This window comes from Dromaius novaehollandiae, chromosome 7 (assembly GCF_036370855.1).
Source record: "Dromaius novaehollandiae isolate bDroNov1 chromosome 7, bDroNov1.hap1, whole genome shotgun sequence".
Lineage (NCBI taxonomy): Eukaryota > Metazoa > Chordata > Aves > Casuariiformes > Dromaiidae > Dromaius > Dromaius novaehollandiae.
Genome location: NC_088104.1, coordinates 34,912,649 through 34,927,300, shown reverse-complemented (window position 1 = coordinate 34,927,300; position 14,652 = coordinate 34,912,649). Strand labels below are relative to the sequence as shown.

The window sequence follows — 14,652 nt, the reverse complement described above, 5'->3', positions numbered from 1 at the left end:
ACTAGCTATTGGGATAATGGATAAGCTCTTCGAAAAGCTTAAACAAATTGTAATCGAATATGCAAATATACTATGCCTTACAAGATGATTTATTTCCCTGTTGTTGCAGTGTGTGATATATCCACATTTCTTTGAACTCAATTTTTTTCTCGTAAGATGGACAAGGCAGCATAGTTGTGTCTGACATCTGTATTTTAATGTTGTTATGTAAATTATATTAGAATTATAACCACTTCTAACACTGATTTTTTTTCCAAAGATACTTTGATTATATGTGCAAGTATTTAATTCCTAAATGTGCAGTTCATCATTTAGGAACAAAGATTAATACAAGTTAAAATCTCAAACACTGCCTGTGACTTTCTCTAAGTGAAAGCTAGTATCAGACTTTTTGGATTAGCAACCTAAAGCTGTTACAGTATAGTTTAGTCATGTAATTTTCATGCTTTTGTCTGATGTCAAGAGTGTGTAGAAATCTGGAAGAGACAAACTATGAACTGCAGAAAAATCATATTCGACTTAAAGGCAGCACAGTAACAAGAGAAGATGAAGATTTTAAAGAGAACAAATAGGGTCAATGAAAATAAGTGAAAAGGGTAGAGGAAGAAAATAAGAGTCCAAGATGGAAGCAAGAGTTGAGTTATGCAAGGACTTGAAGACAAGAGGAGGCATTTAAACTGAGTAGTGACATGTTTAGAGGAGGAGGATGAAAAGGATTAAAAAAAAAAAAAAAAAAAGAAAGAAAAAGTTGTTTTTCTATTTTTTTCTGTTTTGTAAAGACAAGAAAAAGAGTTGTGGTAAAAGATCAGTGGTAACAATTCCAGGACTATACTAATGACATATGAGTGATATAAGACATATCTAGCATGACACTTCATTGACAAAAAATTATAGGGTTCTAACCTTTTCTATATTGTGATGAGGCTGGTACGTTTCTGGAGAGTTTCCTTTCATCGAGGTCTATAATTCTCTTGCCTCTAGAACAGGTTATGCTGGTTAGAAATACAGATCAGTGTGCAGAGTGTAAGTGAATCAGCTCCACAAAACCTGATCTCAGCTTTAGGATGCTTCTTATAGCCTGGGGTGGTATCTTTGTGCTGGGCTGATCCACGCATAGGAAGAAATTCACCCCTAATCTCAGCACATGCCTCAGGAATCACCTGCATGCAGAGTCTTTTTAGACATGAGGCTGCTGTCCAACACGGAGAGGTTCTCTGGCTGACAACCCTTAGCTGTTTCCTTCAGCTTAAGAGTGGCAGTTAGGCAGAAGCATCTTGGATTGGCTTTGCCTGCCGGCTGCCATTTGGACAACACTGAGAAAGCCAAAGAAACAGGAACAGCGCTGTGCAGCTGAAAGCCACAGATGCAGCAGGTAGCCTTTAAACAAAGCCATCTTGCCAGATCACAGTACAAGTGGGAGCCAGGCAACTGAGGATCAGAGATAAGTTAAGCGAATTCTGGACATGAGTATTTCAAAAGAAATATGCTAATATCTTTTGAAGGCCTAATAATGTCTTGTGCTTCAGCCAGGTAAGTCTACTTTATAGTTTGATTATGATTGACATATGGGCTAGCTGTGATTTGGTTTAAAAATAAAAAGCTTTTTTTAAAATTAGTTATAGCATCACAATTTTAGTTCTCATTTATCGTAAGTGTAAGTAACAAAAGAGATTGTGGGAGTCTTTCCCTATATTTTCTAATACTGAACTTTCTGGTGCTACTAGGTACAGCTTGCAGTATAGAAAAGGTCAGTTCATGCCCAAAAATGATGCGCAGAATTTCCTCTGGAAAGGTTATGCAGAGCCCTGGCTATAAGATAAAACTGTTTCCTGTGGAGCACAGTAAAGCAATGTGTTGAGAATCTCTACAACCGTAGAGTGCTCAGCAGGTGCCGGGAGAATGACAGCTCTTCACCTTTATGTCTAGGAGAATGTATCATGCCTTGAAAGTTTAATTTATGATTCACTTGTTTAGCAGATGTTAGATTTTGTTTCTGTAGATTTTGTTCTTGTTTTCTCTTTGACGTATTTTTGTAAATATGAGAATTAAAATAAACAAGCAATATGATTGTTTGTTAAAATAAACAACCATCTACAACAAACATACAGGGTCACGAGTTGGCAATTCCTGGCATTCATACATGGAGCCTTGATCTCATAGAAAATAAATGATCTGCTTTGTTCACACTTAAATGGAAGCCCTAAGCAGAGAGCAGTATTTGCACTTTTAATATCTAGTTCCTGTGTGCAGTCCAGCTGCAGCCTGAGTCTCGCCACCTTCAAAGACTTTAGCGTGCAAACACCAGGTAGTACTGGCTTGAAGCTAAGATACTGTTAACGAAGGCCCTGAGTAGTAAACTTCCAAGAGGTTTCCAGGCAAGCCCTGCATTGTAAAAGTATTGTTGGATCCACTGCGCGTGCTGCTCTAGGAGACTCTGACTCTTACTGATTCTCAGATGACTAAAGCATTTGTGTTAAGGCACCCTCACTCACTTGTATGAGGGTTATGCTTTGCAAATTACCCTTTTGATTCTTTGTGAAATCTGATAATATTTGATGTGAGGGTGGCAAAAGCTAGGACTCAAATAACAAGTCAGTGAATTTTGTCATTTTTTTCCTCTGTTTCTAAAATAACTACTGCACAGCTGAAAACATAAAAAATGCCCTTCCCCATGGCTGAAGGCAGCTAATATAGTTACTTAGCTATGTGATGTGGTCTCACCAGCTGTGACTGTAAAGACAAAAATATTCATTGGAGTTTTACCTAAGTTCCAAAGTGTGACTACTGTGCAGTCTGTTCCACTGTATCAAAATACTGAGATTTCTGTCAGATGCATGTCCAGTTGCTTAATTTTGATCAGTCTTTTACAGTAGTAAGTCAGTAGCATGTAAAAGGCACTAAAAAGATCCATTATTATGAGTTTAGCTTAACTACTGCTGTCCCTGATGCCATTTTTACTGCCTTTTTTTCCTCAGTGTTTTGTGCATTACACTAAATCAATAGGCAGACTGTTACTCGTTCAGTTCGTTTACATGCTGAGAAGTTAGTTTTATTCCAGGTAGGTTTCATTGCTCTATATTATATAGGGACTAGCTTAAACACATATGATCATTCACATGCAAATAATATTTTTGTCTTATTGCTAAGCTTTAACCTAAAGTCACTCTATTTCACTGCTGTAATGCTGTTCAGATTATAATGAAGTGGAGGTTAATTGGAATTCTAGATCTTAGGAACCAAGATATTTTTTCATGTTGTCATAAAATGTGAGTACAGAAGGATGAATAGCTAGTGTCCACGTGATTTGAAATGTTGGAATGGGAAAATACTTTTCAGAGAAATATCTTTCTTACTGAAGATTGACACAGCTGCTGGCTAGGGTGACAAAAGCATATATTTCCTCAGTAGACTGAGATCTTAACTTTTTTGTCTTTTTTTAATGATTTGGTTTTCCAAAGTAGGTGATTGCATTCTCAAATTTACCCTCAAAATTAAGATAAAACTCAATTCTCATTTCCATAATAAAGGTAAACAAGGTACCATATTAGTATTAAACCAGTTTGTAATGAATCCCTTGCTAATTATATACTATGTCTTTTAAAAATTGTGGTTTTACAGCCCATACAGCATGACCCATAGTTCTAATGAGTGGTTGTCAGTCCCATGCAGCAGAAGCATGTGGTTAAACTGCTAATTGCCTAAGACTTCTCCACAGCCTGCACTGAACTCAGGTGATCGCTGAGGTCTGCCAGACACCTTGGCAGCATTGCTCCAATTGCCCATTTGCTGCCAGTTTTAAAATTGGCCTCTTCCTTCTAAGGGGGGATTTCTAGAAAAGAAGCACTCTGCAGGAAATGCGACAGTGATTTAATTCATATCACAGGCACCACTTTGTAAGGTTTTTGGAAAGGGGAAAAAGGAGTAGGGAGAAAGCTGGCTCTCCGCATTTCTCCAAGAGCCTTGGAGGGATGGTGAGGTGGAGAAATTGTATCAGGCCCCTGGGATACAAGGTGAGAAAACACTCTCTCTGCTATAGAGAGCAGTATTCTGTTAAATCTACTGTATTTGGAGGAATACAATACCTTTTTTTTTTTTTTTTAAGGGATTGCATTCTTGATGTTGAGACGGTGTTTCTAAGGATAGTGTGACCTTCTGTGTATGCATTTCTCAAGCCTAATATTTTTATGACACCATTAGGCTGTTACCTAAGTGAATGTTTCACCTTCATTGAGGATTTGTAATGAACTCTTTTGTGTTTTTAACAAACTAGGTTAATCCACTTCACTTCATGTTCCATCCCAGTGGTTAGGATCTGAGAGGCACTTAGAACAGCAAGCAATAAATTTGCTGCCATGGAAGGCGGCACATTCTGACTTTGAGAAAGCTTGTTACAAGTCTGTTGTAGACGCTCACATTGCTGGGAGTGGTTAGTGTAAATGAAGAATTGTGTTTGCTTTTAGGAGGGAACTTGTCAAGTCCTTCCATTGACATTATACATTTATACTTAATATGGGCCATGATATGGAGGGCAGGTCACTGCAGGAAAAGTTTCTGTTAATCTACTGAAATGTGTTTAAATGTCTTCTGAAGCAAGACTATCTGGCGATCTCTGCACAAGCACATATCAGTTTGTGTATTTTGTTTTGAACTTTTTGAATAATGTACTTATTGGCCTCTTCTTTCCTTCCCCCCTCCTTCTCCCCCCCAGGGCTCACACTTGTTTCAATCGTCTGGACCTTCCCCCTTATCCATCATTCTCTATGTTATATGAAAAACTGTTGACAGCAGTTGAAGAGACAAGTACTTTTGGACTTGAGTGACACACTAACCACAGTGCCCAGCTCGTTGGACTTTGTAGATCTGTCTTCTCAAAGAATGAATGGATGTTTATATTGGATTTCCTAGAGGAAAATTGTTTCACGATGCAGTTCAAATAATGAGATTCCGTGAATGAGCTTATGAAGCAACGAAAAGCACTGTGGTAGTGGCAGAATCCTCTACAGTGACACTGGAGTGTGCCTGATGTGCAGGGAAAGCCAAGCCTTGCAAGCCACAGTTTTTCGGGACTGCCAAACTCTTTATGTTTGTGTTCCAAGAAAACAAGAAACGCAATCCTGTGTTGTGATCAACATGGCTACAGCAAAACTGACATGTACCTGAAAACTGGATTTCACCAAAGTTGTTGAATATAAAATTCAAGTCAAAATGTGAAAACATTCAGCCCTCCCACTAAATTAGTGAAAAATCACATGATAGACTTTTTTTGGAAGATTCGTAAAGGTACATTATTTTATGCCATATGTTATAATAGAATATCAAGTACTTGCTATACCTAAGACTACGAGTGCCTGCATGGTGTGCACCATAGATTTCAGCTTCCTGGGGCAGGAGTGAATTGGAAGGAAAGTCTGCAGCAAAGGATGTCACAAGAATGGCTCGCATTAAGGAGGTTTGTGGAATTGTATATGCAAGTGGCGTGTATGGCAAAAAATGACCTGTTATAAAATGAACTTAACAACTTGATAAGACTGATTTTATGCTTTATACTGCATGGAAACTATTTTAAGAAGAAACTAGCAATTTATCACAGCATATCAGGAAAAAATCCTTACACAGTGACTTCTGTTTATTTTTATAGGTTCATTATATTACATTTCTTAGAGTGTAAACAGGAAACAAGCAAACTAAAATGCTATTTCTGTTTTTGTCACTTTCCATGCTTAAACAGGCATTGTGCTAGTGTCTATTCTTTAAGCACTCTCAAGGGAAAAAAATGCCTTTTATTTTTATAAGGGTTAAAAAACTCCCAAAATATTTTGCACTGAATGTACCAAAGTTGAAGGGACATTATAATCTGACTGACAGCAAACTGCATCACTATCAAGTATCTATAAAATGCTTAGGAACCAGGCTTTCTTCACGGTGCCATGTCTATAGATATCAGGACTGTGCACATAAGTAATAATTTTATAATACTTACTCTATGTGATATTGTAATATGCATTTATTTTAAATGCATCTGGGTCATTTTTCATGCATTGGATAACTTAATGCAATGAAGTTTAATACAGATATTTCATACGTTCCCTGCAACTTTTTATTTGTACAGCACCATAAAACACTAGCTCATTTGGAAATTCATGAGCAAACCTACTTAAGGTGAACCACTGATCATAATGCCACTGTCCCATATCAGTGAACACCTATGAGATGTAAACTGTTCATAGTCTTTTTAAGCTTGCATTTTCACTGATAAGTAGTTTTCTTATCAAATGTTATTTGAATGAGTTCTTTTTTATGCAATATCAAACGCTGCATGGACACCAATTTATTTATGCTTAATTCTGCTGAAATACACAAGGCTTGCTTGCATCCACTTTTGGTACTTTCCTCCAGATGGTCTTGTGGAACACGTACACAGCTGCGCATGGTTTCTTGTACAGCTGCTGAGATACAGTACATCCAGCACATTTTAAAAATTCAGAAAGTTGCACTTGGATACTGGATGACAAGAACACGAAGCTAGCTTTGTGCTGGTCCTCCTGATAGCACTGAAGCACAGCAAGCCCTGTTTGGTGGGAGAAGTAGGTTTTGAAGTAAACTTAACATGCTCACTTTGGAGACTCTGGAAAGGGCACTTCAAGGAGCTGTCCTACTTGTTTCTGCGGGTGTGTTTTCCTACGGAGCTGAATGTCAGTGAAGATGTCATCAGCCAAGGCTGCTGTTCCACCCTCCAAGTCGGAAGGCAGGTGCAATTGTGGTAGTGGCAGCAAAGACTGAGGAAACCCATCGGGCTTACTGAGTAAATCTTACCTGTGCAAAGGAAAACCCACTTGCAAAATCGGAATGAAAGCCTCCTTTGATTTCAGGAATAACTCAGCTTCTGCATGACATCTGGGACTCACTTAAGTAACACAAGTTTTCTTACACTACTTCTGGCTGGTATGAAGTAGCGAAGAAAAATCCAAACATGTCATCCTACTTTCACACATATCCATCTTTGCTAAGACTGCATGTCACAGGTGTTAGTGCACATCTCGAGCAGTAGGCAAATTCACTTTTCATCACGTCAGTCCAGCATGGCTTGTTTCATATGGTCAATTCATTGAGGAGCTAAAACTTTGGCACTCAGAGCAGAATGCTTTGCTTGGTTGAGGGACAGCAGAATTTTGATTCTGCAATACTGTGTTATCTGTGGTCTAGAAAGGAGACTTCCCAGGTGGAAACTGTATCTACGAGCTTTGAAACAGAAACTCTTTGGAATGAAAAATTTAAATATTTGGCACAAAAGAAGTTTATACTAGTCTGCCTTTAAGTTATGCTTTTGTACAAATCAAAAATAATAAATGCATCTGTCAATTTTTATTTAAATCTACCTACCACACACATTCGTTCTGTCTTTATGCATATCTAAATAGTTGAAGTTAGTTGTCATAATCCAGGATTTTGTAAAGATTTGACAAGATCACCAGTGCGGCAGGTGAAAATTTAAAAAAAAAACCAAAAAAAAAGTCTAGAATTCATGTAGCATTAGGACTGAGAAAGACTAAGGAAAAGCTGCTACTTCCTCTTTTGCTGCCAACATCATGTGTGGGATGCTGGAGAAATGCTCTGTGAAAGTGATGAGGAGCTGGCTGCCCCGAAAGGGCTACCACGGTTGCCTTGAGCGTGTGGCTGGCGCCCTGTGAAGAGATGAGTAGTGGGGGAGCATAGGAAATGAAGCCTGAGCTTTTCCACATGCCCCACCTCTTGACTACTGAATGGAATAGTCTCCCTTCCGTGTGGGAAGCCATTCCCATTAAATGCTTCTCTGAGTGAAAGCCAGCTTTCGTGTCCTGCAGGTGACCACAGCAGCAAGCAACCACAGGGCTTTAGCTTATAAAGTGCAGTGGCAGGCACAAGGGTCCTGATGAGAGAGAGACAGAGAAGCCTTCCTGAAACGCTCCATCTCCTCAGAGCTTTTCCAGCCGGTGCTAAGCTTTGCGTTTAGGGAGGAAGCAAACTGGGCTGCATGGAGCAGGCAATAGCAGCCCTTCAGCTACAGCGCGGGGACTGCTGGCGCTCATGTCACCTGCAGCACCTCCATCAGACAAAGTCTGGCTGGGGAGTGCCCGCGGGAGTTCAGGTAAGGCGCCTGTGTTTCCTGCTCTGCCGGAAGCGGCACTGCTAGCCTAAAAGCGCTGGCGAGCCCGGGCAGCCTGCATGGCCAGGCCGTCCGCACGGGGCCAGCTGGCACGTCCATCCCTGGCGCCCGGGGACCCAGCCCACCTTGGTCCTGGGTGCACGGCCCACACAGGCACAGTGTCCCCGGGCGAGCAGAGGTGCATCTACACACTTGGTGCTACTGTGATAGATTTAACCGTAACAGTAAATACACTGGAAAAGCTGGTAATCAGTGAACTTACGCAGTGCGTCACCTCCTAGAGCAAGCAGTCACCCATTCAGCATCTGCAAGGCAGAAGGAGTCACCCTAGCAGTGTTTGCACCCAGCGCAGTTAGGAGACAGCCATCAGTTACATGTGCAAAACTGTCAGCTACAGGTTGCAGATTAACACGTGAAAGGATTCTCTTAATCCAAACTAAATTGCCATGTAATATATACTATAGTTCTGCTGACTGGAAACCCTTCCATGCACCCACCCCATCAGGCATTCCTTGGTATTCTTCAAACAATTCCCTTTTTGTTTTCAAAAATAATTTTAATTATCCATATTGTGAACCTACCATAAAAAGGTGTTAATATTGCTTAGAGAATACCTAGGGTGAAATCCATCCAAGTACACAGGCCTGCTGGGCACCACATAAACTCCACATTAAAGCTGTTAACCTCAGGTCATACAGTATACGGTAAATACATGTAATCTTCAGGGACACTGCAAATCTAGGCAGCAGCATGCTGGCAGGACATCAGACAGTCTTTCTGGCATGAGGTAAACTGGCAGAGCACTGGACTGGTAGTTTGCTCATTTTTAATTATAGGAAAGAGAACAGTTTCGTGGTTTCCTCTGTATTTTTAATCCTTCTAAAGTCCCCAAAAAGCTTGCTCCTGAAGCATTAGGAATAGTATCATCTGCTTGCTCCTTGTAATATCAGTATTAATTGCAAGGGTTTATTGAGTGCCTCCAGTGTTAACTGCCGATGGCCCTGGAGATGTTTAGAAGCACCTTGTCTGCGGCGGAGGGGATTCTTATTCGCAACATGGAAATCTGTGCTAGCTGTGTTGGAGTAGCCGGTGTATGTTCATTTCCCATAAAATAAAGCTAGTTAATCCTTTTCAGCAAGTGAAACTTATTTGTATTAAATTATACTAGTAACTATGTTTATCTTGCCACTGATTTTACGTGGAAGTGTAATTTATTTCTATTAACACTATTGGGAATTAAGCAACAAGTATTGTCTCAGTCATAAGATTACAGATTTTGGCCTTAATGTAAACCGTACAATATTAATACTCAGCCGCCACTGTTATTTCCCTTTCTCATCCATTGCTCACCACTTTCAAAAGGTAAGCAAATTCTACTCCAAGCACAATTTCCGAATACTTACTCAAACCTGGTTTCTTAAACTGTTTCCATTTTGCCTCTACTATGCAGGCCGAAATAGAACTGCAAAAATATTAAGGGTTGACTAGCTGACACGTTGCAAGTAAAACACCTTTACAACGTTATTAGCACAACCACAGTGGCTGCTTTAGAACTAATCTAACCTTTTGCCTAAATGTTTTAACATAAGAAAGAGTTTAGGGGGTAAAATTTGAAATTGCTTGTCTGCTGGAAAGATAAATACACATTGAACAAATATTAGGAAAAAGCTTTACTGAAAAGACAGAAAGCTTAAAAGCCTTTTTACAACCCTTTTTGTAACTAATAAGATGCGAAATCATTAAGCTGAACATATAAAAGTAGAATACCATTTCCATAGCATGTGTTGGTTTTTAATTTAAAGGGAGGTGTTGTTCAGGTCAAACCTTCATTTAGGACCCTATTTGGTCAGCTTTGCTCAGTGTCATGTTATGTCATAGCTATTTTCGGTAAACTCATAATTAATTTGAGAGATCTGTTTAAAATCAGTGATGTTATAATGTCAATGCTCTGAAAGACTTTTCCTGACTGCAAGTGAAAGGATGACAGTGAAGGATTGTCCCGGAACGGTTACGGTCCATTGTAATATTTGTATGTATTCATAGTGCCATTGACATATCTCCTGAGGGCTATTTGAAGCAGTTACTGTGCTCATTAATTAGTCCCCTTCTGAATCAATAATCAGCATTTTGAACTTGTTTCCATTATGCACCAAATGCAGTTAGACTGTATCACAGAATAATAAACAAATTTTAACTACAGATGTATTGTAACAAATCTCTTAAAGTTATAGTGAATGCAGTATGGAGCCAAGCTATGTTTGAATCTTTCATCCTTTTAAAAAAACTTACGAATAATGGAAATTATATTTTGTTTTTCAGTACACAGTTATTTTATTCTTAGTACATTCAGAAATGTACCAATCAGCTTCTACTAGAAAAAGCCCCATATACGGAGAGTGGGTTTCCAAAGCACTCAGGAGGCACACTGTTCCACTGATGTAACGTAGTTTTGTGCTAATCTCAAGGTAATAGGTTTTTAAATGTACAGGCCTACAACACTCCACCAGAGTCTGGTGTCCCTTCTTCTGGACTGCCTTCCAAAGGCTGTCCTCTCCCTTTTAATAGCACGTAATCCTACAGTCACCCTGAGAGAAATACTGGCCACCTATGCTAACCGTAATTATAGTATCAGAGTAAGGTTGTGCTTTCATTTACTTTTTTATAAAGAATTAAACTGGTCTCCTTTGCAACAAGAGTAGCTCCCATCAGTCCAAAGGGTCAAGAGCCTAAGAGTTGCTCTGAAATCTAGATCTTGTGCATGATTTAAGAACGAAGATCTCTTCGTCCAATAGTCATAAAAGTTGTTTGGAAAACAAATACTGATTAGGTGTTTGGTGATGAAATGTCCTTTGACTTCGGTTTTGCAAAGTTCATAAAGAGGCAGGGGACTTTCCTTACAAAGTTTTCTATTGCCAGAACTTCCCCCAGTTGCTGCTAGCAGGCTTTTGGCTGGGGTCACGCGTGGCCCTCGCGGTGGGGCAGGTCAGTGCTGAGGGAGCAGTCCCCAGGCGACGGAGCTGCTGCTCCAGTGCGGACCAGGCCTTGCCTGGCTGGAGGCTGCAGCCGTGCAGCCCTTGGTAGCTCACGGCTCCATTTCCTGTTAATAGCAATACAGGCAGCTCCTGACATAGTCTACTGACGTATCTGTTCAGCATCTCTCATTTTAAATCAAGAAAATTATGATTTTTATACTTAGAAATACTGTGCTCCATTATGTTGTCTAACAGTATGAATCTAGGTGATAAAGATACTGCTCAGACATCATATTCGACTGCAGTGCTGACTACAGTCAGACATTGGAGCTGAGTAATTTTGAAATAGATTCCTGTATGAATAAACAAATAAATCTCCGAAGCCTCATAATTTATGCTAAAGCAGGAATGTAATTGTAGGCGTTGTAATGATAAGATATGGTAGTTCCACGTAGAAGGTACAGCGTATAAAATGCAGCCAGGGAAGAGTGCTAGAGTGAAGAGAAGATTGAAAGAGGGAGGGACAGAAATAGGATTAGCCTTTGCAAATAGCGTGTAGGGCACTGAGCAGTGCTGAGCACTGCTTATACAACAGGGGATACCTTTTGCTTGAAAATTAAGGTAATGTACCCAGGAAAAATGACTGTTAATCCTGAAAACAGCAATGTTGCCTCCACTACAAGATATATTTTAGCTAATATTTAAGTTTTCCGAATCTAACCTAGAAGATCAGAAAAATAATTTCTCTGTTGGTTGTTTTTGTCTTTTGGTTTTGTTTTTTTAATTGGACTACTCAAGAAAATGAAGGCTTCTAAATAAAATAAGGGTGGTGTCTGGAAGTCTTGTTTATTTTTGTTTTTACAATTATTGTGTTTATTACTAGCTGTACTGGCAAGCTAAACAGTATCTGATAAAAAGTTAAATCATCGCTACTAATGGTAACATTAATTTTAAATGTAATGGGCCAAATACTAACTACCTAACATTTAGATATGTGAAAATGTGCATGCTTTTTTTAGCTGGTTGGGTTTTGTGTTACCATTGCATAAGAACCATGAATTTCCACGAAGAGGTTTTTTGTCATTCTGGAATTGGTGTGAAGTTTCTAAAACGTACTTTAAGTGATAATGCAATGACTCAGTTGGCTTTGGCCAAGATGGTGCGAGTCCTGACTCCTCTCACGCTCTAGTGACATCAAAAAAATGGTAAGAAGGTAGGAAGAATTTCAGGATCTGGTTCTTTACCTAAAAAAAGACATTTGGCTGAAGTTGAGTATAAAAGTCAAAAGAAAAATTCTTTGCAAGTTTTCTTCTTCAGTGTAGTAACTGAGGTGGTAGGAGTTCAAATAAACTTTAAGTCCCAAACTAGAAGATGGCTAGTATGTTGGACCCTAATGCTTCAATAGTTTCATGCAGCAGGGCATTTTCCTGCAATGAGTCTGCAACGCTCAGGAGACTGCTGTTTATTATCAGCATTGCAGGGAGGAAGAATTTTAATGATATTAAGTACATAAATCATTTTAGGAGGATGCTTTTTCTTTGTACTCTGTTTTTCCTTGGATGGCATAACCTTGAGGGCATCCATCAATCTGGATCAGCAAGGTTGCCTTTTGTATAAGCAACTGAACATTTATACTCGTAAGGGCTGGTATAGTATGGAAAGGGAAAACTTTGGCGAAAAAGGCGGCACCGAAATGAACATTTGGTATGGAAACTGGTGCCCCCAAGTCGTTCAGTATTCTTGTCCTTGCGAGGCTGCAGTTTTGGTTTTCAGTATGTTTGAAAGTGCATGTAGTTTTACGAGTTTTTGTAGTGGGGATGCAGGCATCCAGAATCTAACAGGTATATAGGTGCATCTCCCTCATTTTTGACAATTACTTGATCTAATTTTATACCAAGTTCTTTGTTTTTAAAGAATTTCAGGCACTGAGAATATATAGTGCATATTTATTTCTAAGCTTTAAGTAGAACACATGTAGTGTATTTTTTTAATCCTTTCCATAGTTTTCAGTTTAGTGTCCACAAGACTGTATATCAAATACAATACCAAGTTTTTCTATCTTTCTACAAGACAATTTGAGTTTCATCTGAATTTGGTATATGTCTCACAAAATACTAAATGGGGAAAATGTGCTTCAAGCATTAAGATGGTGTATGTCTTTTTCTCCATTTACATTGCATCACATTTCAATTTTTTTTTTCTTTGAGGCAGACAGCAGATATGAAATGTGCTCTGTGTGTTACAGGGGCATTTCATTGTGCCTGGCTTCAAGGAATGTAGTATAATGTTTGACTGCTCACAGATTTGCATAATTATCTACTCAGTTGAATACAGGACTGTTGTGTTGTATTTCCTGTTGTTCAAAAACATTTGGGGAAAAGATTTTTCTGTGTGTAATTTTATTTTCATACTGATATCTATTTTGTTTAAGACCATGTTTCATCATGAAATCACTTAATTCAAAATAAATCTTCTTACAAAATCCACTTTGGAAATTTACTCTTTTATTGTGCCTCTGAATGTATCATAATATTTTTTAAATGAGTACCCCTTTTCTGTAGATCATTCTACATCATATGCAGCAGGTTAAAACATTCAGAGAATCCAAATGATACCCTTTCTTACATCGCCTTTTCTAAATGATTTCTGATGCCTTGCGGAGTTTGGCATGTTGCAAATCATCATTTTGGCAGCAGAGAAAATAAGGATTCTGCAACAATATGCATCCTAATTTAAACAAGAACTACATTTGAAATGAAGGCTATCATAAATTAAATGAACAAAGCAGGAGATGCTACAATCAACATGCTGGAGAAGCCCAAGCTTCTCTGCCTTTCAGTGGAGTATCAACTATGTTTTTTAAATCCCTGTAACAACCATAGCTGATTTTTGACACAGGAGTTGTTGAGCAGCATTTGAACAATTAGCCTCTCAATAAAAGTCAGCGGCCCCCACCAAATCATTCCTTCTGCTTTTGTAACAGATTAGGCTAGTTCTAGTAAGAGATATTGGTCTTTATGTAGCATTTATTTGTCTCTTCCCACTGAGACCTAGTCCTATGAGACCTTTGTTCTAGAATTTAAGGTTAAATGACAAGTTGCCGCTTCTGCTATATTATGTTTTTCATAAATGTTCTTTTTAGAATCTAATATTAAAGCAGTATTTCTACTATTTTTAAACTGCTTTTCTAGAAAGAAGTCTTGCGCTACCTGCTAGCAGAGATGTGATGCAAGCTAACCTAAATCATTAAAGGGAAGCTGATTTGGGAACAGAAGAGGCTTTGAGACTACCTTTCAGACTTGGTTCTCTGTTGTAGTTCCAGATTTCAGACTCCTAAGACCTTTTCAGTCAGATCTTTGATAACTGACACCACAACTGCCCACTTTCCCACCACTATTGAGATTGGAGTTTGTGCAAAGCTCGCGCAAGGTCACACTGAGGCAATTCTGCTAAGCAGTAACTGTGTGAAATAGTCTGTATTTGCCCATTGCATGGAGAGTTGCCTGCCTTTTGTCACTCATCTCCTGTGTGTGATTG

General features: G+C 39.0%; 1 protein-coding gene across 5 annotated transcripts in view; it reads left to right on the top strand.

The window, feature by feature from the left end:
- Positions 1-13,601, top strand: part of HECW2 (HECT, C2 and WW domain containing E3 ubiquitin protein ligase 2) — a 200,615-nt gene extending 187,014 nt beyond the window's left edge. For all 5 annotated transcript variants that reach the window (XM_026101132.2, XM_064515130.1, XM_064515132.1 and 2 more), the window contains one exon: positions 4,709-13,601. In XM_026101132.2, the coding sequence (XP_025956917.1) occupies positions 4,709-4,820 (112 nt within the window). In that variant the 3' untranslated portion in view covers positions 4,821-13,601. The remainder of the gene's footprint in view (positions 1-4,708) is intronic.
- Positions 13,602-14,652: the final 1,051 nt, after the last annotated feature.